Consider the following 24,919-nt stretch of genomic DNA (forward strand, 5'->3'; position numbering starts at 1 on the left):
GAATAAAAAAAAGAAACTACAAAGTAATAGTCTCTGGAGATAGATCTCTCGTTTTATTTGTAAAATGTATCGATACAAAAATTACAAAAGTGCTCGATTATTAATATCATTAACATTTCGAATAAGAGTATATCAAATAACATCAAAAATGCATGGACGGGTATGAAATTTTTTTCCTTCGGTAATGTGCTATATAAATTGCTGTATAAATAATTAGCTTGATTTTATAAAAATTTCTTAAGCAGCCATATTACACTGATTTCCGAAGAAATACGTATCTACGTTAATGACAGACATATTACGAAGGTAAAATGGACGGAATATCGAATCAGTTGCTTAACTTACATGATTAATACTGTTTATATACAGTATATACGAGATTCGTGTCCCGAAAAAAAGAGTAAATGCAAAATTGTTTCATCGTTCGTGTACTGAACTTACGTTAATAAAAATTCTAATCGACAGTCTTGTCTTATTATCTGTTGAGTTTCATCTTCAGTAGAAAATATCGTGTATCGAGGTGCGACTTTTTCGGGACAGTTTGTGCTATCCGTTCTCACGCCACGGAGACGGACAACTTTCTGGAATATGCTTTACCCTCCCAATCTTGGTCGGACGGCAACGCATGGTGTCGCAATTTGCAAACACGCGCGCCATACTTGAGCATCAAGATTATGACGCAAACGATGAACATCGTCAGGCAGGCCGTGGCGGGCCAAAAAACGTGCAAACCCATTGCGAGTGATTATCTATTGGCCTGAGATAATTCTTATCAATTATCTGCGACTATGTCGAATACACGCAAAGGAGTTATTAAAATACGTTGCCTGATATTAATCAATAATCACCTCTCGACGAATAAACTTTCGGTAAAATAATGCTAAAAAAGTAAAAATTGTTCTTAATGCAGGCAGAGAGCAACGATGATGGCGTATGACGGTGAGAGGTTTAGCAGACAGGGGCCACGTCAACACAATTAGCTGAGTGCAAGGGCTAATTAGGCTCTATTGGACTCGATTAAATGTTGGCTTTGGGTGTATACTGAAGCGTAGGTGCCGCTACTGCTTTCCGATACCGTGCTGATCGCTGGATCGACGTTGCTGGTGTACTACTTCAGATCTCACTCTCGCGCTTCTGCATCTCCAGGTATTCCTGTGGCTGAGGTGTAGGACCTTGAGACTCCGGATCGTGATACTCGTGGATGATCTCGTGCCTCACTTGTGGATGTTTGATACGGCCTGGCTCCAACTCGCTCAGATCAAGCGGTGGTGTTTTGTGTGGCAACACAGTCCATAGAGGCTGAATCCACCTATTACCTAAATCCACCAACAAGATAGTATATTATTAAAGAAAAGTTGTATCAGTGACAATTGCAACAATATAACAAGCAAATTGTTACACAGATACTTAATTCCTTGCATTGGTATTTAAATGATTGCACTAGACATATATATCCATTTAAGTCTTCAGAGAAAAAAAAAACAGAAACAAATGTTCAACTTTTTCCAAGATATTTCTTCTTTTTCTCAAATTTTCTAGAATACATCGAAAAAATTGCTTCTTATTCTACGAGCATAGATCTTGATTTTAATTCACGAGTAATACAAAATGTAAATGCCAGTTAAAGCATTCATGAAATGCGCAATTCTAATGCAAGGAACGAGAATATGAATGCTAGGAACGCCCTGTCTCACCGGTGTGGCGATTCTGCCAGTACTGCCGATGCCGCGAGCACCAGCAGAACGCAATGTTCAGAATGAACAGGAACCCGCCCAGCACGGAGCAAAGGGCCACTGCGACATAGAATGGCGTGAAGTCGCCGTACTCGTGTTCCTTGAAGTACGGATTCTTCAGGTACTCGTCACGCTCGTCTAGAATGGACATGTCACAATGTTAACACTATCTCTCTCGCTTACGCTCTGAAAAAAAAGAGAAAGAGGGAAGCCCATTCAGTGTGATGAGGAGTAGGCCGCTTTGACATCACGCGCTCTCAGGCGTGGCGTGCCGTACACAGAAGACGCGTACGAAAAATCGCACGAAACGAAACTGGCATGGAATATCACCGATATCGTTATCGCTTATAAATGCACACACCTGGCGCACGCAGGTGCCACAAAGTGCACGGATACCGAAATAGGTCACCGAGAGCACGCACACGCTGAATTTACGGGAATTACATGTGTGTAATGCTCGAGCTCGTACGTACCTCCTTCGTGGTTTTTCTTTTCGTTCTCGTGTATCACGTATCGGTGATATTTAATTCCACTCGTCAGTACGGCGGCGATACACTTTGCAAATCGACCGTTGAACAGACGCGCAACATCAAACTAAGGACGCATCGCCTCGTACAGCCCCGTACGCTGGAATGTTTGAACAGAGTTAGATCACTCGTATTGGGCGGGGCATCCCCCTTTCAGAGGGGGAAAGTTATTTTTGACTTGCGTACTACTTGAGCTCGTTGGGTCGTTAAGTTCAAAGTTCGTCTTATCGACTGTCGGTAATTGGTTTGTTTAATCGTTTGTCGGAGAAAATAGATGGCATTACTATCATCATTACGAATCGAAAAATTTAAATTACATAAGAATGTATTTATTGACGAATAGAGTTAAAAATAATGTAAATGTTGAAATAACACTATAAGCGATAAACGTAAAATGTCTGTATCACGTTGAACGTTCTCGTTCTCGTTCTTGTTTCGCCACAATACACATATTTTCTAAGGAAACGTTGGTGGAGGTGTAATAAAATAGTTCAGCCTGAAATCCAACGCTTTGCAAAAACACCAAGCGACCCCAGTTTAGTAGCGTTTTAGCTTTCCGCCCGACAAATTCGCGTTCATTTAATAATTCCGAAGATTGATCGATATCCTTCCCACTATGTTGCTCGTTGAAGACTTCATGTTGCGATTTAGCATCATTTTTCAAACGACCGCCACAAGTCGCCCAACTGACGATTTTGCACAAAACAGGGAACTCGTCTGCGGTGAAGCCGCACTGTTGTAGGTATTCTTTGCCTATGTAAGACGAGTACTCGCATTTGTGATGGCAGCAAAACGCGACGACTAGGCCGCAAACGTTGACTTTGGGCTCATCGTTCATTGACTTTACCAGGCAGCGTATCGCCAGATCTAAAAAAGGCAACACTTGATTACAGGAGCATTTGCAGATGGCGAGAGTTTACTCAATGGTGCACAACGGCACGTGCGAAATGAGCGCAACGTGTGCATACCTGTCGCCGTGCCGCAAAGATGCTTCGCTATACCAACTTTGTTTTTAATTGACTGCATCTCCGCGATCTGGTTCAACCGCAGATCGGCAATGTCCGCATGCACTCTCTTTACCATTAAACAGCTCTCTTCTCTTTTGAGTTTATTGTCATTTTTGTGCCGATGACTGGAACGATCAACCAGCAAAATGCAACTGTTCGATTTGTGTTTTATAATCTGCCCCAACCAATATGTTAATTGAGCTGTTAAAATATGATTTCGATTTTAGTATGCGTTTCGATTATGCGATTTATTTGGAATTATAATAAGTTGTTCAAGTAACGACAATATCTGTTTTTTTTTAATTGGAAAAGTTCAAAGAAATTTCAAGAAAAATTTGGTGGGTGATAAAGATATACCTCTTCCCGCTCCAAATTCAATAAAACAAGTATCATCCTGTAGGAGACCAGCTTGCTCTAAATGTCCAAGCAAAGATGCATTTTGAAGCAAGTGTTTTCTTGCATTATTGCCGCAAGGTTCGTCGCTCAATCTAGCTTTCAACGTGTCGTGTTGGAGTATGACCGTCGAAAATTTTGGCAATTTTTCTAAAGAAAAATATTACGTTTAGTGGATTAAAAGCATCAAAAATGTCGCAAATAAAAAAGATGTTTTAAAATAATATGCAATGTCTAGGATGATGAAATTGAAAAACAATTTATCACAATAAAAAGCTTTGAATCTATAGGTAATTAAATACTAATTATTATTTAAAATCTAAATTACAGTTTAAACTTTACAATCCAAAATACAATTTACATTTAGATATAAAACTGCAATGAAAATTTTAAATATAAATAATTTTACCATAGGCGGAGTGGATCTTCTTTATCACCGTATTCACCACAGTTTCGTCAAGCTGCGATAATGGCACGTGCAGTGTCACTGTCGTCGTCTCGCTGTCCAAGTTCACGCCTTTGACCACAAACGCAGGCTGCGCGTCTAATCTTTGTTTAGCGTTGCACACGTTTAAATGCTTCGTTAATTTCGATTGATAACACGTGCTGGAAATTCGTTTATTCGATCGTGGAAAGACTCAACTATTTTATTATGATAATTTCACGTTTGATCAATGAATACTCACTGCTTAGGATCTAGTGGACACTCGACTCTTTCATCACCTGCATCGTTCGCGTCTTGTTGATGCTCGCCGCAATATCGTTTGCCCTCTCGCACTGTCATACGGCAGAAACGTTTCTTCCGCTTGACAAAATACATGCAATGATTGTCTGCCATATGTTTTATTTATCAAACGATTAGATTCTTCACGTGAGAACAACGTGTCTATCACAGGTTAGAATTACGTCAATACAACGGTGAGGAAACATCTGTAATTATAGCTGTCACCGCTAGATGGCGCCACCACTCACTTTTTCCGCGCTGAGATCAGAATTAGTTCTGCTCATGTCGTAGGGAGACCGCTGCAAGTACGATTGCCGGTGAATATTCGAAATCAGTCTTCGTTGGACGTTCCAATTGTCGCGATCGAATGATTTCTCAAGCACAAAAACGACCAGGAATACTTATTCTATTATGTTAAGTGTGTCTGAAGAAAAATCGCGTTATGAATATCGCGAATATCCTAACAAGAAGAAATTCTTTAACAGTGCCAGTTTTCGAAATGCCGCGTGTTGCAGCTGCCCTGAAGGACCAAAATTGAAGCTATAGATTCCAATCGGAAAGCCGTTCCGACCAGCTGGGTGCCTTCGCCGTACTTGATTTTTCTCGAATTTACCGAATCCCTTGAACGATATTTCCGGATCGCCGTATTTATTTATTGTTCACCGTTGGGGGAATCCGCCGCGCGCGCGCGCGCGCGCGCGGGGTAATTCGCTAATGCAGAGCTACCCTGGTACCGGTCCGCCTCAAAGTTCGCCTTTTACCTCCCCTCATCTTTCTCTCTTTCGCCGTGTCTTCCTCCTTTCCCTCCCGGTGGTCCTCCTCTCCCTTCTACCGCCTTTTCTCGTTCCCCCCTGCCCCGCACCCCTCCCGTCCCCCGGACTTCACCTTGCGCTTCTCTGTAATTCCCTTTTCCCATGGCTCGTTCTCTCTGTCTCGCTACAACTTTTCCCCGGGCTTATCTCTATCCGCGCGCCCGGCGTTATCTATCCTCTTGAAGCGAGCTATTACCCGATTGTTTCTTAAATAAAATATCATTGGTGTCCCGTCGCCAACCACTCGCAATAATAATTGCCCCGCCGGTGTGTCAACCGATCCTCTCTCGCGCGACCCCTCGTCTGTCTCTCGCCGGATCTCTCCCCTTTTTTTTCCTCCCTTTTTATCTTTCCACCCCGCTATCCGTCACGCGCGACGTGAAGGAGGAATTCGGCGGTGTGCAATGCAGTACCATCGTCTGAGATGTCATTACGTAAATAGTATCATGTCACGTATGCCTATCGACATGTTGTGACGTACTACCGTCGCTTTTGCGTAAGCAGCTGTTCGTTGAGCAGTTAATTACTAGTTCGAAATATGAATGTTTTTATTTAATTCTTTTCTGCTCGTACCACCTGTATAATTGGGCAAATACTGGCTCTTTAAGTATCGATTGTAAATGCTTCGAAAAAGATTGTGAGTCAACAATGAAATTATTTATTTCGGCCAGAAATTGTCGACGGTACATTGAAGAATGCCGGATGTCGAGTTAGTTAGACGATCGAAATACGCTGTCAAAATACACGGTGCACTTTGCGCGCTCGCTCGAAATACACGTGCGCTCATATTTACGAGCGTATAACAGGTCGCGAGCACTAACGATCCCTTTTTGTTTCCCCGGCAACCTCTCACTGGCGGAGCGGCGCGGTGTTAACAAGCAGAAGGGATTAAGGTGTAGATGAACAAGTGTTATCATCACAATCGAGTTCTGAGGCGCGGTAAAGGATAGTCCCATCGGTTTGTAAGGGGTAATGTCTCGTTGTCTCGAGGGGATGCGGCGTAGGCCAAAAGGAAAAATCATTTCACGTAGCTCGCAAGAGACTTGCTGAAACTGGAACCATTGTTCCATTACTCCACTCGTCTAAAAATATGTAGTTGCAGGTAAAGTACGCGTCTCTATAAAAGAGTTTCTTTTTTTTGTGAATTTTTCATAAAGCACGCGACGCAGAGCAAAAATTATTGATCGCGTTGCTCTGATGAGTATATTTATTTGCGACTGTGAAAATTTCACAATTTCGTTTACGAGAATTTTTTGACAGTTTTAGTACAGTGAACAGAAGAAGAAGCGTTCATCGCGGCAATGCACACGCACGCAGTTATTATCTCGTCTCTTGAAAAGACAGCGAAATATCAGCGTGATGCTCCCCTCGTTCGCGCGTTATCAGCACAATGAAGGGAGAACCAGGCGGGAGACTATCAATAATTACCTGGACCTATGCCCGCCTAACTTCGAGGAAGGACGATTTCTAACGATCCCTCGCCAGCGTCCAACTTCTGGACGTAATTAATTCCCGGGCTAACCTGGAATGCTATAATTAATTGCCGGTGGGGTTGATGAGGGGCAGAGCGCAACGGGTGCAACAATATGTACCCGCTTCGATTAGAAGTGCGGAGAGAGGCAGCGGCGGGAACGTGACGGGTGGGGAGGGTGTCGGGAGGGAGGAGGAACCGCCTCTCTGCTCGCAGTTATGCAATTAATTAAATTCAGTTTGTTATTTGCCGTCGACTGTTAATTGCCGCAAAACTTCAAGAAACTGCACACGCGCCTGACGTTTCGAAATGCATCGCTCGTGTTCAAGATCGCGTTGTAAAAGCTGCGTACGCCCATTGTCTTCCCGCACGTCGGGATTAATGTCTATGAATTTCCGTCGCGCGCCCAAAAGTGTTATCTGCGCTTCCCCGTAATTGCTCATTCCGTGAAATGCAACGATAACGCTGCGTCGCTATCTTAATCCGTAGAAAAAATGATGGGCCTTCAAGGAGGTTAATGGATTACGTCAGTGATACGCTCATAATTAACGAGCGTATAGAACCGCGTATAGAATGCGCGCGCGTACTGCTGACGCGCGTGTTTGATTTCGAATTTAATTGATACGCTCGTAAGCATAAGGCAACCGACAAATAAAGGATTAGAACGCGATAGTTGCACGCGGGGCTTAATTAGCGAGGAGAATCTCCTTTTCTTTCACTTTCGTCTACACGGAATCATCGTACGGCGCGGCGCGGCGCGCGGCGGTTTTATTTGCCATTCAAAATATAACGAGGGAAATTGAATTTTGATATTTTCAAAAGTGCTCTCTTGCTTAGTATGTTTACTTATTAGAGACAGAAACTTGAACGTTCTACTTTCGTGATCAAATTGCCTTCTAGTCTCTCGAAGCGTTCTTGTTGCGAAAGTGCGCTTTGGTGCATCTATTCGGGCTTTGTTTTTAACGAACGAATAAAAAGAGAAAGGACGGCAAAGACTGAAGAGAAACAGGAAGAAGAGAAGGAGGAGGACGAGAAGAAGAAACGAAAACAATCGATACGACACGCCGGCAAGGCCAATCGGGCCGCGTTCTATTCGCGGTGTGGCCAATCAAAATGCCTACTACGTCGCCGGCAGGCCCGCTAATTAGACGCCACGTAAATCAGTCCTGAAACTCAACGTTAATTAACACGGGTTTCCGTTGGAGTTGCTTAGCCACCTATTTATCGAACGACACAAACGCAATATGGTCGGACACGTGTACATCCGTTAAATGCCTTTCCGACTGGAGAATGTCGAGTCGCGCGCGCGCATTGCCGAGAAGTTGGCTGAAAACCGGCCGCGCGCCACCAGAACGTTCGAATCATTCGAATTAATTCAGCCACTTGAGAGTGAGTATTCAGGAATAGCTTCGAAATCAATTCTCTTGACACCGCGGTTAATGCTAACCGAATTAACCCTGTTCTTAGACGGTAATCCGTAACTATAATATGAAGAAGCATTACCATGTATCTGCGTTTCTTCGAACTTGTTTCATCAAGCATTGATACGATCCAAGGTTTGTAATTGAAATATTGGATTGCGGGATTGGTGGGAAGGAAATTAATGATACTGATCATCACGGATCATGATTGCTCGTTTTCTAAAAACTTGTGATTTTTATTAATTAATAAACGTGTGTTCGTATGGTGTGTTTCCATGTGTAATTGTATTTTACAAGAGGCCGCGAAACCACATACAGACGTCGGGTCCCGAATATGAAGAGTCCGAAATAAATCAAATAACAAAATTAACTAGACGCGCATGAATCGCGGTCCACGCGCGTGCTGCTCAGCAGGAGGACTGTTCGTGCTCGCGCGCTTACTTCCGGTCCTGCAAAGTGCCAAGTGCAGTAAGCGCAGTGCCCGCGATCTACCTAACGTCATCGCACCAAACGTGATTGCACCAAACGCGCGATTCTGCCCTCTGTTCTCGCAGATTTTTTACGATTGTCCCTGGGCTTTGTTTCTTGATCCAGAGGAGAGAATCGCCGAGAAGAGCGTTTTTGTCGCGAAACTGACAATGAGTCGAGTTGTTAAATTTCAAAGAATGCGCAAATACATCGCGCAATAGCGTGAAGTTTAATGTTCATGCTCGGGCCAAATAATTCGACGAACCGATTAATTAATGCCAAAAGGACAAAATCAAATAGGACTGTTAATTATTTGCGTTCCGTTGTCGGACAATGTGGCAGATGGCGCCACTGCGCGATGCACTCGACGACGCAGAACCGCGAAATACCGTAGTAGCCGTACGCCGTTCGCGTTCGATAGTAAATACATAACCATTTATATCACACAAACTTTTAACAATATACAAAATGTACCCTATATACAAGGTTAAATTACACAATCCAACGATGCACAAACTCCGAATTGGCTCTCAGCGCGAGCCGATTCGATCCGATACGCGCACGCGACGATGACGAAAGGAGTAAGAACAAATGATAGAACGGAGAAACAACGTTTCCTCGAACTGAATAAATTTATCCTCCTAATTAAGACATAACTTATATATTCGAGATAATAATAAAAAAGAGAAATTAAAATTAAGATAACGCGAATCGTCTGCATCTTATAAATCTATTCGCGCGTCCACAATCGAGAATTGATTTGCGGCGAATGGCTGTATCCAGCCGAGTCGATGCCGAACAAAAATTTGTGCATCATTGACATAATCCATCAGCGCGACTGCTTGTCCAATCTACATGTACACCGCAGTATATACCACTTTCCTCTCTCGCTTTCTCCGCTTTGGCGGCGTCGTTGCCCGCGCACAGTCATATTAGATAGAAATCGAGTCGATCTCGATCCGTGGCGATCAACTCGATCGTTCGGCGTCAACCAGTGATTATTCTCACCACAATCCGAGCGATTCGTTTGGGGTTTGGATCCTTAACTTCAGCTCGCCGCGCCGTGCGACGTCGCGAATCGTCGCTTCCATTCGCGAGAAAGTTAACTAGTGCGCCCGACTTTTCCGCCTGATGCGAGGCGAGTTCGCTCGCGATAAATCCCGGTGAACTTTCCCAGGTATGAACATCGCTTAATTGGCAATCGTCGCTACGCACGCGGTCATCATTTAAAACGCGAATGTTCGACGAATGAAACGGATAACGGGGCAACTTCGCTTTTGTGATACACTTTACGCCGAAACTCACCGCTTGTGAATTCATTGTACTTTGAGCCTCGAACGTGCGTTGCGCCAATGTCATTTCTTACTCGCTGCGAGTTATGTCACTAACGTGCACGTGCAACGGCTGTCGTAAACTTGCCGCGTGCCAGTAACACGCGATTACTCTCTTTGAGAAAATTTGCGAATAAACGTCTCGATAGAATGTACAAATCATGCTAGAGAAGTTAAGAAAAAAAAATCATATTTTATTTAATACACCATGATCTTGCTTCATAATGCATGTTTAGAGCGTTGTTACTGGCAAACGTAACCGTTTCTGTCGACAACCTGCATATTGACCAATTTTAACAATCAATGCACAACGTAGACTTCGCTAAACAACGTAGGAGATATTCTTCAGGACAATTGAGCTTTTTTCTCTCTCCACAAGACATGATCGTATTGCGCTCTACATGTAACATCGTAATATATTTACGATTACACACTTATGTTAAATTTAAGCCGGATGTGTCGGGGAAATGTCAAAGCGATGAAATTGTATAAGATTTCTTGTACGGCAGACATAATTGATTATGCTGCTATGGAAATTCGACGTATTTTCGAGAAAGAGATAGCAAGAGCGGAAGTAAGACAGAAAAAAGGAAGAGAGAGAGAGAGAAGAAAAGAATAAGTGAGCGAGAAAGAGAAAAGTAGGATGCCTAACAAGGAGGATTCGAATGATAATTCCGTGTCGTTCGTCTCACCTCGGCACTCAATTAACGACGGCGGGAACAAGGGCCGCCTAATGAGTTTACGAAGCGCAGCGGCGGATCGACAGAAGCGATGATTTTGAAAGAAAAATAATTTTCTAAGGGTCCAGAACTGCACACCGTCGTTTTCTCATTCGATCGCTGCGCCGCCGGTAAATTATCTCTCTTTCTTTTGCTTTTTTCGACTACCCGTTCCGCACCAGATTCGCATTAGATCTTCATCGATCGTACGTATTAGATGTAGCACAAGATGCCACTTTGCGGACTTACTCTCAAAGTAGCAATAATGAGAAATCGAGAAGAGTGCGCGCTTGCAAAACTTTAAACTTTGCCGACTGAAAGTGGCAATGAGCCATGATAATCCTCTCGCTCGACCAATGACTTGGAGAGTGATAAGATCGAATAGAGGAGCAATTTTGACATTTCACAAACGCGCGAGAAAGCGCTTGCGCGCCAACGACAAGTGCCATTCAACCAACTCTACATTCCGCATTCCGTGTGTCGAGGTGATCGCAACGATGGCTGTGAAGAGTCTTAGAGAAGAGAAAACTGACGTCACTACTGCGGCTGATGTATATGCACGATGGGTCGTTTTATTTAGACTTTCTTCGATTCTTTACAATTGAGCAAAGATTATTATTAAGAAGACCGGCGAATTCGCAGCGGAGATGCTTTTCCAACACGATGTCAAGTGCCGTCTCAACATGTCGCAGACGCATCGAACATTATCTCACTCCGAGGAGAGATGAGATCGGAAACGGAGTCTTAATTCAAGTGAATAATGTCGTCCGAGATTGAGCCGAGATGTTCTCTGGCTCGCGGTATTCACGAGAGCATCGCCTTGATTTCAATATTTAACGGTATTAAATCCGAGAAACTCGCACTACAAAATCGAGGTGATCCGTGTAAAGTTTCCAAGTATCCACGGCTTCGCGAGTCATTTAAAGACAGTTAATGGTCTTTTAGCGTCGGGGATTTTCAGCACCTGCGCCAAGTTTCGACGCACTCGACACGTCAATGTCTCATCGCAGCATAGAGAGATGCTTGGTGTGTCCGCGGCAAGTTCAATTATGTTCAACATCGCGGTGCCAAGAAAGGCCCAGTATCCGCGGCAAGTTCAAACACATGATTCAATATCACGAAGTCAGGTTCGGAACACTCGGACTCGTAGACTCGCACATTGGCAAGGTTCGAAACGGAATTGTCATATCCTCGATCCGAGCCATTCCCCCAGGAAGGCTGAACTCGCGACGATAGACAAGTCGATGCTCCTTCTTCATCACGATGCCCTTTGGTCCTCCTCCAGCGAGGAGGTTCAATCGCAGGTATCTTGGGCCCAAGGTGACCAGTCCTGATAGCTGGATGCCTGCAGGTGGGAATGGGGCGCCAGACTCGGATGCGCGAGTGCCATCTGATGATGGTGATGGTGGTGATAGTGGTGATAGTGTTGATGACCCGGCGGAGGCGGCGAATAGGGATCGACCCCAACGGCGACGTCCACGACATCGACCTGTGGTGAAGGTACGACGGCGGTCGTCGGCTGCGGAGAGGGTTGCACCTTCTTCGGGCGACCGACCGGGTTGCCGCCTCATTCACGGCTTCGTCGAGGCCTGCCGACCTTACCTTTCCTGACAGGCGCGCCGCTGTTGCCGGCCGCCGCGGCTGCCGCTGCCGCGACGCTCGACGATTTCACAATCTTGTGCCAGTCGGTTTCGCAAACCGGCGAGCCCGATAGTAAATAATATCTGAAATCGTGAAAAGCGTATGTTACGTATGCTGCACATAGGATAAGACTACGATGGATAAGAAGGATTGTCTCGTGCAAACTCACCTGTCGCCAGAAACGAGTTGACTGCCACACTTATTGCAGTTGAAACATTTCAGATGAAACACCGATTCAGCGGCCCTCATGACCAGTTCGTTCGCGGGTATCGGATTACCGCAACTCGCGCAGACACCGCCGCCGAACATCCTGCAACAAGACATGAGAGGGACGCGATCAGACGGCAATCCAACAGGTTCGAGGGAATTCAACAATCTCGACGGACTCGGAAAACGTTATCTGGTACATTTGGACGCATTAGCCGAATCCGATCCGAACGAATAAGCGGGTCCTCGAGCGCGTCTCCGCCACGTGTCCGATTATAGCGGCAATTCTCCCGATCATTTTTAACAATTTCGCCCGCGGGCTGACGGGCACACGGGCACACGGGTCCTCCAATACAGATGCGCCGCGATGCGCGGGCTCGTATCCTCAGTTAATGGCAGTTAATGTTTGCGAAGCGGTTGTCAGCCGTATACTCGTTGGCTCGTAAAGCCGGCTGTTTATGCAGCAATTAGCTATGTAACGATACGTAGGCATGTCGGATGGGGATTCGACGCGAGTGCCACGATTTCACGTCTCTCGCGGCCAACGGCACAAGGAGAGCCTCTTCCGTGGGAGACGCGCTGATGTGTACCGGTACGCACGTTCGAGACGATCTCCTCAGGTTTGAGAAAATTAAAGCTGATCCCCGCGAGGAAGATCGCGGCGAATCGGGGCCGATCTAACGAGCGAGTGCGCGATATAAGCGTTCCGATGTTGCGCCGGAACGTGTTACGGTTAAAATCGGTTTTCATTTAACTTTAATGAAATATTTAATTGAATCGGTGGGGGCTTTTGAAACACGCGGTAGGGAGCGACTAGTACGACATATCGATATTTGCGTTGGACTTTACTCGGGTGCGCGCATAAGGTTGTTACGACGACGGCGCGGATTGGATTTGAGGTTTCTCGTTATTAATTTAATTACCGGCTGACAGTTCTATAATTAAATTGCTAATTTATCTGTCCAGGATCCGGCTGATCGCGCGCACTAGCTAGCACGGCCAGCAACTCGATGATCGTTCGCCGAATGACGTTTCAATCCTTTCCTTTTTATTCTCTCTTCCTCTCTCTCTCTCTCTCTCTCCTATTTTTTCCTCTTTTCCGTGGTTTGTCTTCGGTCGTTTGCAACGCTTCAATTATAAATGCGTGCCCTTCGCGCTGCAAAATACGGGATGCAAACGAGTTCACGCCGAACGGTGCTACCTACTTCTCGCAGCAAGAAGATGGTAATGCACAAATTTCGAAACTGTGAGATCTCCACGTCGGAGCATGCAGCGTTACTTTCTCGCTCGCATATGCAAACTGCGTGTATATATGTGACACACACACACACAGCACACACACGAGAAAGTAAAGTATGTCGTATACACGGTGTCTCCACGCATTGTTAAATATCGTAATCAACCGCAGAGCATCGTGCACGCGTATGGTCATAGATAAAGCGGCCGTTGAGAAACTGGCGCGGTGCTATCAGAAATTCTACCACATTATTAATTCAATTTCCTGAGCACGAGCCAATTAACTGCTGATTAGTCTCTTGCGTTACGTTGGGAAGGTGTTAAAGATATACACCGCTCATCGCGCACGTGGCGGCGAGATCCTAATCAAAAGTAGCGTTTTCTTGGCGAGTTTCGCGTCAGGCATCTCGTAAATGAATCGACGTGGCAACTTTTAATTGCAACCACGTCTTTATCAACCTGCCTTGTGTACCTGTACTTCCGGGTCGCATCCATCGAGCGAGATTAATGAGCGGAGATGCGTGCCGCTCGGTCAAATCGCTCCGCGTTTTCGATTTCTCCGTAATTACTAATTAGAGACCGACTGCCAAGTCAATCAGTTAGAATAGGATAAGGGGAATTAGTCGATGATCGAGAATCAGCTATAAAACCCGCTTCTCCTCTCTCTCCGTTTCCATCTCTCTCCGTCATTCCGGCCTCTTAATCGCCTAAAGTCATTACCAGTATCATTATTCACGCGCGTTCCACGTGACCATTCTGGAAAGCTGACGACAGGGAAGGACTCTCGATTATAAGCGAGTCTTATTTACGACGCTTGTAAAAAGCGCGAAACAACACGCGCACAAGTCATTCGCTCTTTCGCTTATTAATTATCGATACTCGAGAAGAAACATTTCATTTGACTTATTAATAGTTCAGTTACATAAGTATACTGTGATCCACGTAGTGAATGGTAAACGCGCTGATAGGATTTTTGTCATTTTGACATCTGGGGAGATCTTTATGGTAATCAGAGACCGGCTGTATTAGATTAAACATCGGGTGCTCCGTTTTAATAGGCTGAATGAGGCATATGTGCTCCGCTGGCCGAGTAATTGATCGAAAGTAACCAGGGAGTAACGGTTCGGCGCCAGTGATGAATGACAACGAACGTCTGTTGTAATACGACGTTATCGTGCCACGCCGATTACTAATTATTTCAATAAATCTTCGATAAAGCAACGGTTGCGTCAGGATTTACCACGTAAATGTGTGGCCTAGTAGTTGAATATATTTACTAACTACGCGTGCAGAGTTAATTAATTCTCGTGTAACTTCTGTGCGGCACAATCTTTTTTTATTATCCGCATTCACGAAAGGAAAAGCGACTGCGAAACTCGTTAAAGGATCCGACTGGAAATAGAATTCGTTATTTATATTTCGCATTTGCCACGGCCGACGGGAAGGATTGTAAAAATTCGGCGACTTACAATGCACCGCGGCGTGTAGAGACGTCAAACGCGAGCCCCATCGCTCGCGGCGTTTAATAATTTTAATGAGCGAAGTTCGCTGCAGTAAGAGAGTAATTGGCGATTACAGTCGACGGGGCAATCCTTAACGAGCGGTCTACGCTATTTCTAATTAGTTGATTTCACCAATGATAATATGAGTGCCTCGCCCTCCTTGTCCGACTCCTCTCCAACTTGATACGCAATTTGCCGCGCGCCCCCTTACGTTTTAATTGCAGCCGACGTGTCAATCTTGCCTGCGCTAACAAGCGTCTCTAAAGACGCGTGTCACACGTGTGCGTTTCGCAACGAGGCAATAATTTCACGTACCGGAAGAGATCTCTCGGGAATCGCAATTAGATTGAATAACGAATTCGACTTGCAAAACAAAAGGAGAGAAAGAAAAGGGGAAAGATGCTCGGTCGATTTTAAAAATTTCAGTATATATTTCATTTTCTTTTTTTTCACAATTTTCACAAATTTCACAAATTCGCGGTTTGCGATCGTATCATCTGTGACAACTTATATCAGACGACGAACTGTCGATAGCGAAAGATTCGTGACCAAGTGCTCCATCCACCCTTCGGATCACCCACTCGGCCGGGCACCCTCGCTCATTATGCGTGCCCCTTTGCCGCACACAGAGGCGCGCTCTCTGTTACTAACAAGAGGGAATAAGAGAGAAACACAAGGACACGGTGCGGGCGCGCGTATGCCGAAATGACGTGTATTCACACACGGGAGCGCGTGTGTGTGGGGCGACCCCCGCCTGTTAATGAGTTAGACTACCTTACCCTCGGCACTTTAATTGTCTAAAGCACAAATTGGGCGGCTTTAATTAGCGTAATTATTTGGTTCGTTTGTCCGTTTATCCAAGATCCCAGTATCGAGCGAGGGTCGAGCGAGGGTCGAGCGGACTCTCGCGAGACTAAATGGATTCATTAGTGCTTTGTGCGATTAAAAATCCAAATTTTCGGGCCAACACGGCGCGGGCCTTTGTGCGCGCCTTCAATTTGATCCGCGCCTTGAACGCGGTCCTCCACCTCGCGGGCGCGCGCACGCGTTTACGCTTCTTTGATGATGTCGTCGATGGAGGATGGAAACTACCCCGCGTAAGCAAACCGCGCGCGTTTTTGCAATTATCGGATTCAATCAGGATCCGTTCCGCATCGTTTCAGATCCCCTAATAATGCTAATAGAATACGTTAACGTCGAGTGCTTGTCAGATAACTCGTCGAAGCTATCGATTATTCTCTTCGTCAAGTCGCATGTACAAGTTGCCACTGGAGTTACGAGTTTCGGAACGATCGCGTACACATAATAAACACGAGTCTACACACTTTTTTAGTGGCTCGCGTAATGCACAACAGCTCCCCGTACGAGCGGCATAAAATCCGTTGCGTTCCGCGCGCGTGCGCGCAAACTGCCGCGTGTGCGAATGGCGAATGCATATGTACGCAACAAGCGAAACACATTCCCGCCGCTAGCTTTAATTTTTCTAGATAATAATGATTAATCGCGGCCTCGGTTTCCAGTTTAATTAAAAAGCGATGCGGTCGCCACTCTCTTCTCGTTCCTCCGTCCCACCCGCCCGCCTTCCCTCCCTCCCTCCTCACGTACCGCCTTCCGCGAAACAGCCGACTGGCAAATTAAATTGAAATTGACTAGGTCTGGTAATGAGGTGGCCTGCAGGCCCAGTCGCGGCATTAGTCGGGTGTGGGTTCTAGAAAATGAGTTCCGACTTAACAACAAATTGCCTCGGTGAACTTCCTTTCACCCCATCCTCCATTCCGCTCCTCCCTCTCTCCTTCCTCCTATCATCCTCTCGCAATCCGCTCGCACGCCGCGCGAGGACTCGTCCACCCTCCATCTCCCTGCCTCCCTCTGTCCCCTCTTCTTCCCACCTTTAACGTTCCACAAACGAGCGAGGGGTCTTAATAAAGCTAATCGATGCAAAAAGAAAGGAAAAGGCGGGAAGAAAAAAGCGGATCTCCGATAACTATTTAATTCAGTCAATCAAAATTCCTATTAGCCGCTCGAGCGCAATTTGGAAGTGTACGCCGAACAACGCGCGCGCTCGTATTAGAAGCTGTCTGAGATATTGAACGGCGCAGCGACGGAAACGAACGCACGTCGAGGCCGAACAAAGCGAGACGGGACGGGCAGAGGAAACGTAATTATCGCAGCGGAGGAGCAACACAGGCGAGATATTATATATTGAACAATGATAATTACAAGCGACAGATTACAGAAAGCGATGTGAGCGTGTGCGACACTCTCGTCACATATTGCGTTCACCCCAAACCTCATCGCGAGTGTCGCGACTTGCACGGGGAGGAGGGAGGGAAGGGAAGAGCAGTAGGGGTTACGCACTTTAATCCAATCCGGAAGACAACCTGCGAGAGAGCCGGCTATTTTCTTCGGCGGCGATATTGCGGTTTATCGTGATCTAACTTGGAAAATTGGATTCCGCATTACAGCGCGATTGTTCAGCGCCGACGCAAGACAATTCCGATTAGTCCGATCTCCGATTCATTTTAATGTAATTAACGTTCCGATTGCATGCTTTGTTTCCTGGTCTAACCTCCGTCTCCCCCGTTTGTCCATCCCGATGTGTACCCTCTACCTCTCTCGCGCGAGCCACCCCCGTAACAAGCGGGTTGTGCGGTGGAAGCATCGATCAATCGTGACTGGTACCGTATGCATGCGCGTGTGCATTAACACAGTCGCATGTATACGCTGTATACATAATCAATGCGTATAAATACATTACGATGGTGTCGTATATGTTGCGCGGTTTTTATTTGAGGCACGGTGAATGCCGTCCTTTTTCATTTCCCTTTTTTTTCTCCCTCCCCGTCTACGTGATTAGAGAGCTGGCCCGACGTAGAGAGTGACCGAATTTCTTCTAATAAAATTAATATGGTAACGACTGTATTTAATAAGAGGGGTGAGGAGGGGATTACCATACTTTATCTAAATGTAAATTAGATACACGAGTATGCGTGAGTATATAAAAATTTCGAGGTGATATTAAGTAGCCAATGACCGGGGGCCCGGTCCCCTTCCCCACCTCCGGGCCGGGGGGACCGTTCTTCAGGAGCGCGCGGTGCGTTTTAAATCCGCGCCATTAGGTATACGTGATACTTGATTCGAGGTAGGCCACGAGCGGCGGAGTTAAACGAGTAGATAACGACGTGCCCGGAAAAAAGGGAGCGTGGGAAGGAAAGGAAAACGGAGAGGGGTGACAAGGGGGGACAGAAAAAGAAGGCAAGGTGAAAAGAAAAACCGAGGAAATGACGGGAACGCGCGGATGAGCCAAGGGATCGAGGGGACGAGGGAACGCGAAAGACCCGGGGAAAGAGAGACGGAGGAGGAAGGATGACGACACAGAAAGGATCTCTTTTGAATCGCAGGTAAAGCGGCCGTTCGCAGGTGTGAGCGCGCGCGACCTGCCGCCGCAGCCGCCGTCGAGGGAACGAAATCCACGTAGCAGCGACGTAACCAGATGAACGTGCACCCGGTGCACTCCAATGCTCATCTGACATTGCGTTTAACATCGTGCGAATCTCGATTAACTTTGCGGAAATTTAACCGGGAATTACACGGTCGTCGCACAAGTCTGATGTTAATCTCATCTTTTCCTGTGCACGTGCCTCCTCCCCGCGGGAGCGTCACATAAGTCTTCGTTATCAGAAGGAATTAAATTAACAATAAATAAAATGAAGAAAAATTGTGAGGGTGACGAGCCAATAAATATTGAAAACAACCAATTCAAAAGTAAACGAAGAAGATTGAAGGGAGAAAGAAAGAGAGATATAAAACGAGAAACCTTTTTAATGATCTGGTGGCCTTTAAAAATTGCTCGGTCAGTTGCGTCATGCGCGTCAGCCTTAAACTTTTCATTCCAATCGCGAATTTCTCACGAGACGTCTAACCGGGGGTCCACCCGACGAGCCAGCCCTGCGAGCGAGAGGACAGAAAACTCGCGGAGGATAGAAGAGGCGCGGAGAGCGAAGAGGACGAAGGAGAGAGGGAGAGCAAAGAAAATGCGCGTGCGCGCGTAGAAGATACGACATCGCCCGCTGCAAATTGCAATTTTGTTGTGAGATCATTATAAAATACATAATGCCGAGTCGCCTACCACCGCAACCTCCATTCCCCTTCCTGATCCTCTCTTCCTCTCTCGTGCCACCGTCGACGAAGGTCCCGCGTGGAATCAGGAGAGAAGAGTGGAGACGAAGAGGAGAGAGAGAGTAGAGAGAGGAAGAAGAGAGGAAAGAAGAGGAGAGGAGAGGCGGCGCGGCGTCTCGTTAAAAGTTTCTAGCGACGCGTATTCTTAATAGTCTGCGCGCGCGGACACGCCGTCATTAAAATTATAACCAACCTCCTGTGTATCACCTCACCGATCCTCCGCCATCCTGGGCAGCAGCGAAGAAGAGAAAGCGAGAGGAATAGGCAGAGTCGCAATGAGAAAGAGACGGTAAAACAGGCAGCAGGGTGAAAAAGGGAGAAAGAAAGCGGGAAATAATGAACGCGTCACGCTGGCGAATCGCGTGACAAAATTTGTTAATTCGCGTGGAAAAATTCAAGTATTGACGTCGCGACGTCACGCGGCAGGCACATTGGGATTTTCTGGAACGATACGAGTGATATGAGCATTCGAGGGATTCGCGGAATCGTCTGAATTATTCAGGATTTAGGCGCGACGTTCATCGCGAGCGGTACAACGAGATTTGAAAGAAGGTTGAGGGCATGAAGAGGATGGGACGGCGGAGGAGGAGGATGGAGGAGAGGCGGAAGAGGAGTCGACGAAGAGAGGCGGATAGTCCGTAAGGAGGCGGAAGTACGAGAGGAAGAGATACTCTCGGAGGGATAAAAGCGCGTTTAACTGAAACTCGTGGAAAGTTGCGGGCTCTCTAAATATGTAAATACGAGGCTACTGGATGTTATTACGCGTACACAGACACGCAGGCAGACGCACATATACCGCATTACACACATACATGATGCATACATACATCCACACATATAGATTCGTTGCACGAGCGCGCATAAGGTAAGCGGCGCGTCCGCGGAAGAAAGCCGACGTAATCGTCCGATATTTAAGTAGCGAGTTTAGGTACACTGGGTATATTTAAACGCGCTTATTATCATATAAATACAAGTTGGACGTTCAATTTACGCGCCGCAGGCTGCGTACTCGCGCGCGCGAGCGAACGGACGAGCCAGGCTCTTCGTTTCGTCGTCGTGTGCGCGCGCGGCGACGGAGTTGCAAAAGTTATTATTGTTATTACCGTACCGTTTAGAAACTTTTGTTGAGCGCGGAGCAACGGACATTGCGCGGCCTGTATGCACTTTGGCGCATCGAGTTATCCGTCGTTGCGACTCGGATGATATTACGCGCGCTGCGGCGATGTTGGCTAAATACCGGCTACGCGACGCGAAACTTCGCGAAAGATTTACGACCGGCGCTGTCAAACGCGTAATCGCTGGGCAGTAAAAGGATGGAGTGTGTGCTAATGTTTGCTGCCTTACGACATTTCGGAAATAGCGACTTTATGCAGAAACCCAACAGCGCGCGAGAACACTGCGATGTAAATCTTGCGATAATACAAGCAACATATGCGTGCATTCCTCAACATTTAACGCGGTGCAACGCGAATGAACAAAGTATTAATTTGATGTATTGATCTAACGTCGCTGCGACTCGCGCGCGAGCGAGGCGTATCGCACGATCGAAACCGCCGCGAACTCGCAAACTCGCGAAACCGCCGAGCGGCGATTCCGGCGAGAGGCCTCTCGTGACGAACTCTTTTCTGCCGTTCCGTTATTAATGAATCTTTGAAATATTAAGCCCACAACGCTTTATAAGCGCCAGGGTTGTTACCCCCGGCGTATTGATACATATCTAGGAGCAGTTTAAACACACAGACCCCGCGTACACGCGCGTGTAATCGTAAAATCGATGTCCCGCTCCGCTCAACTTCGATTCCGCCCGTCCCGCCGGCCGGATAAACGAGTAAAACCGTTTCGTAATGTTAAATAATAAATGCGCCGCGAACGAAACGTCGCTAATGTTACGTCAGATACTTCGGATAACGATGACCAGTTTCGTCCTCGAACGAATTTAGCCACTCATAGCAGATGATCCGTGAATTCCAAAGCTGGATGTGTAGCTGCTCTCGCTCGTGTTCCTGGATACCGATCCGAGAGAGAAAAATGCAATGCAATCTTGAGAAGATTTTACGCTTCGTTGCATACCGCGAAATATGGGAAACCGCCGATGGAAACGGCAACGTAATGATATTCAAGCATTTTAATAAACAGTTCGTACCGCTAGTGCGCGTTTTTACAGAAACTTCGGAATTTCTATGGGCTCTCCGACGGATTTCGATCTGATTTCTCGCGATATAGCGAACCATCAACCGTCATCCGAGGCGGACGGTGCGTCCGCGATACCGCGCCGCCCGAAACTGCCAGCAGAATAATGTGGGGAATTTTTTTATTGGTGCACCTAATAAAAAGAAAAAGAACCGTATGGCGGGCGTGGTCGCGTAATGCGACGGATGTCTCACGGTGTAAACACGAGTGCAACAGCAGATACACCCTTATCAGGAGTGCGGCACGCATTCCCTCATTACCAGGGTCTCCCCGACGCGTCCACCCCTGCAGCCACCCCACCGCAACTTACTCCCGCGTACGGCTCGCCCCCTTCCTGCCCACCGCAGCTACCCCTTTGGACGGCCGCTACCGCACGAGAGGGACGAATGGGAGGAAGATAGCGCACGCCGGTGTGTCCGACAGATAGAGCTTGAAAAATGCCCATTTCTGGCCGGCGCGATGGTACAATCCATCCCCTCGGTCCTCTCCCCCGTCTGACCTATGCCAAATACTTCTCTCCACCGCGTCCGCAGGACTCGCGCGTTTTATCGGCGCGCGCGAAATTCGGAATGAAAAATTCGGGAGCACGTGCGCGGGAAGATACGAGGCGCGGAAACGGTTGATCAGCGATCTCGATGATAGGAAGCGTGCCATTTTCTACTTTTCTCCTTTCTACCCCCCCCCCCCTCCGGCTTGCGAATAACTTCGTAGGACCATGTGAGATTTAAACGTGATAAACGTGGTAACAAGAGCGACGTTGGGCGAAGGACTCGCGCAAGCAATCGAATCATTCCGGAGAAGCGAGTTTCGCAGCTTCGGAATCGGCAGCATCGATTCTCCACGACACGAGCAATGAGTATTTTCAGCGTTCGTCGTATCTGTATGTATGTATGTGTGTCCGGTAGCTTGCAAAATGCGAGTCGCAAAGGGCTCCACGGTGGTCTATGCGACGCGCGTGTTCCGGGGAAGCCAATCACGGTCAGCCGCACGTTCGGCTCACGAAAAGACATACGCGAAATGATCGGCGAGTCGGCCGGGGCCGGCTAGGCAAAAAGGTATTAACTACCTCTTAACATGCAGATTGCTCCCTAAAGACTTCGGTTCACCTCGAGTACCCCGAACGTTGATTGGATGATTATTTAATACCTCGCCGGGTGAAGACTCCATTATTCCACGCGTCGTAGAATCGAATGCGCACCGCTTGCAGCCTGGCCGAAAATCCGCCCAGGTTGAATCTCGTCTATCGTGTCTTTCGCGTTCTTTGAACCATCAACGATATGTATACACGAGGAGAGGAGGGGGGAAGGGGGGAATGAGGTAGGTCCAATCGCATTTAATAGCACAGAATTACGCCGAAATTGGATTCTAATTTAGCGTCCACGGGGCAAATGTATTTAAATTAGTTCGAGGGAAATAACGAGTCCTTCGCCCGCAGGATTAAATAAATTTCCTTTCTGTTAATGATTATGTAGATTGAACGACATTTCTTCTGGTCGCCGTCGTTTCGACGTGTCGCGTCTTTTTTTCTGCAAGCCCGGGAGGGGAAAGGGAGACGGCGGCCTCCGGGGTCCATGGGACCGAATTAAGGATAATTGCCTCGCGGCGAGAGACCGGAGGAAGAAGGATCGGTGGGGATAAGGCGCGACGATATCGGCCATTGCTGACCGGCTCGTAAACGTCGCGCGACGAGCGTCGATTTTCGACGGCGCGTAAACCCTATTGATTTTTACGATTTCTTCGTGCCGACTCGCCCCCCTTCCCCTTTCCTCGCCATTACGACGGAAATTTTGACAACTCGCGATATTGCTCGTTACCATAGATTCTAGTGCTATTAATTGTCAAACCGGTTTCGCGACTCCGGCGTGTGTGCACTGCGCCGTGAATACTGAATCCGTTTAGGAAACTCGGTGAGAAACAACACTATTTATAAACCTTTTCCGATTGACCGTACAACGCACTGATAGTGCAACGGCAACAACGGCGACGGCGATCGCGAAACGAGCGCGCGTGTACGATGCTTATCGAAAACTCGGTCGCATTAAAGCGAGCGATACGCGCGCGCGCTCGCGACCGAAGAAAATACTCGATATACCAATAAAACCGATACGCCACGTCGAAAATTTGGCGACCCGCGGAATGAGACACTTGGCAACCACCTGTGGCACGGCATTTCGAAACACGAGTTCTAATCTTGCCAACTACAGGCCGGCCGGAACGCGTCATCGAATTTCCGGCATCACTCGCGGATCGGAATCAAAATTGAAACCGGAAATTACTTTTCGCGCCGAGTCGTTTTATGTTGACGGCTTAATAATTTAGATCGGGCCGCGGCACGATAAATTAATGCGCGTTTTTCGTCGTTTACCGCAACCGCTTGAAAATTTGTTTATCTCACGAAATAAAATTCGATATAAAAAACCGAAAGAGATCGACCTGATCGATATGTATTTCGCTCGTAAATTCCGCGATGCATTACCGCGATGCAGGTCACGTAGAAACAGCATTTCGTATTCCGATGCATGGCGTCTAATTGAAACGTTCGTTTAATATTCGATCAATATTAATAAAGCAGATATGATTGGTACTTAAAGGATTCTATTTAAGATCCATCAGCGAGGAGGAACTCTCTGCGAGAAATCGACGCGGTGCTTCGTCATACCGCCGCGCTCACCCCATTCCCCTCCACGTGAAATTTGTCTCATTAACAATCTAATTAATAATCCAATTACGCAGCAAGATCCGCCCTCCGGCATATTTTCACGGTAACGGGAAAACAATTCTGTCGGACGTTTCCCTTCCACTGCAGGTAGATGGAGAAATGGCGATAGCTTCGTGAGAGAGCGAGGCGCAAGTGGAAGAGGGTTAGTGCAAGGGTATGAGGAGGAGGAAGAGGGATGTTTACCTCAACCCCCAGGAATTTAATAAGCAATTACCAGGGATGAAACGAGACGCATCCGTGTATCTGTATAACGAGGTGGTTCGCCGATGTGTGCGTGCGCATGGGCGCAAGAGACAAAGAGAGTACGAGAGAGCGAGAGAGAGAGAGATGAGCGGTTGTAGAAAATGAAACAGAAGCAGAGGCTGAAAGGGAGAGAATAAACGAGCGAAACGGAGATGAAACATAGAAGGCTGCGCCTCGCGCGCGATCGGCCAGGGTGAATGTGTACAATATTTCCGATAAATTATGGCCGATTTAGTCGGATTGTTCGATTTCGAGAAGCGGATGAGAATGCAGTCTCAGGGCTGTTCGAAAGTGGTCCGCCCCGTGACCAATGCGTTAACCCTTTCATAGGAGATGGGAGGGGGCGATTTCGTTAGTTTACTGCGCGCATTTAATTAATTCTGTTGGTACACCCCG

The 24,919-nt window shown here is 47.0% G+C and overlaps 5 protein-coding genes across 6 annotated transcripts in view; all 5 read right to left on the reverse strand.

Moving 5' to 3' along the window:
• Positions 1 to 27: 27 nt before the first annotated feature.
• LOC105283684 lies at positions 28 to 763 on the reverse strand. Its single transcript, XM_011346651.3, has one exon. It carries the CDS (start codon positions 734 to 736, stop codon positions 557 to 559), a length of 180 nt encoding a protein of 59 aa, XP_011344953.1. The 5' UTR covers positions 737 to 763; the 3' UTR covers positions 28 to 556.
• Positions 764 to 927: 164 nt separating this feature from the next.
• Positions 928 to 2,369, reverse strand: LOC105283683. The gene is made up of 3 exons (XM_011346650.3): positions 2,207 to 2,369; positions 1,695 to 1,919; positions 928 to 1,316 (listed from the first exon to the last, which is right to left on the reverse strand). The coding sequence occupies exons 2-3, from the start codon at positions 1,882 to 1,884 to the stop codon at positions 1,114 to 1,116; spliced, it is 393 nt and encodes a 130-aa protein (XP_011344952.1). The 5' UTR covers positions 1,885 to 1,919; positions 2,207 to 2,369; the 3' UTR covers positions 928 to 1,113.
• A 198-nt stretch (positions 2,370 to 2,567) lies between these two features.
• LOC105283682 (tRNA:m(4)X modification enzyme TRM13 homolog) lies at positions 2,568 to 4,593 on the reverse strand. The gene is made up of 5 exons (XM_011346648.3): positions 4,347 to 4,593; positions 4,070 to 4,266; positions 3,625 to 3,810; positions 3,229 to 3,468; positions 2,568 to 3,127 (listed from the first exon to the last, which is right to left on the reverse strand). Exons 1-5 carry the CDS (start codon positions 4,496 to 4,498, stop codon positions 2,664 to 2,666), a joined length of 1,239 nt encoding a protein of 412 aa, XP_011344950.1. The 5' UTR covers positions 4,499 to 4,593; the 3' UTR covers positions 2,568 to 2,663.
• Positions 4,594 to 8,296: 3,703 nt separating this feature from the next.
• Positions 8,297 to 12,173, reverse strand: LOC113562819 (WUSCHEL-related homeobox 3-like; the record flags this gene model as incomplete). The annotated part of the gene is made up of 1 exon (XM_026973317.1): positions 8,297 to 12,173. A coding segment is annotated over one exon (273 nt), but the record flags the coding sequence as incomplete, so codon positions are not given.
• Positions 8,304 to 24,919, reverse strand: part of LOC105283676 (LIM/homeobox protein Lhx9) — a 172,974-nt gene continuing 156,358 nt past the window's right edge. For both annotated transcript variants that reach the window (XM_020033096.2, XM_011346640.3), the window contains 2 exons: positions 12,417 to 12,557; positions 8,304 to 12,330 (listed from right to left, as the gene is read on the reverse strand). In XM_020033096.2, the coding sequence (XP_019888655.1) occupies positions 12,174 to 12,330; positions 12,417 to 12,557 (298 nt within the window). In that variant the 3' untranslated portion in view covers positions 8,304 to 12,173. The remainder of the gene's footprint in view (positions 12,331 to 12,416; positions 12,558 to 24,919) is intronic.

This window comes from Ooceraea biroi, chromosome 10 (genome assembly GCF_003672135.1).
Source record: "Ooceraea biroi isolate clonal line C1 chromosome 10, Obir_v5.4, whole genome shotgun sequence".
NCBI lineage: Eukaryota > Metazoa > Arthropoda > Insecta > Hymenoptera > Formicidae > Ooceraea > Ooceraea biroi.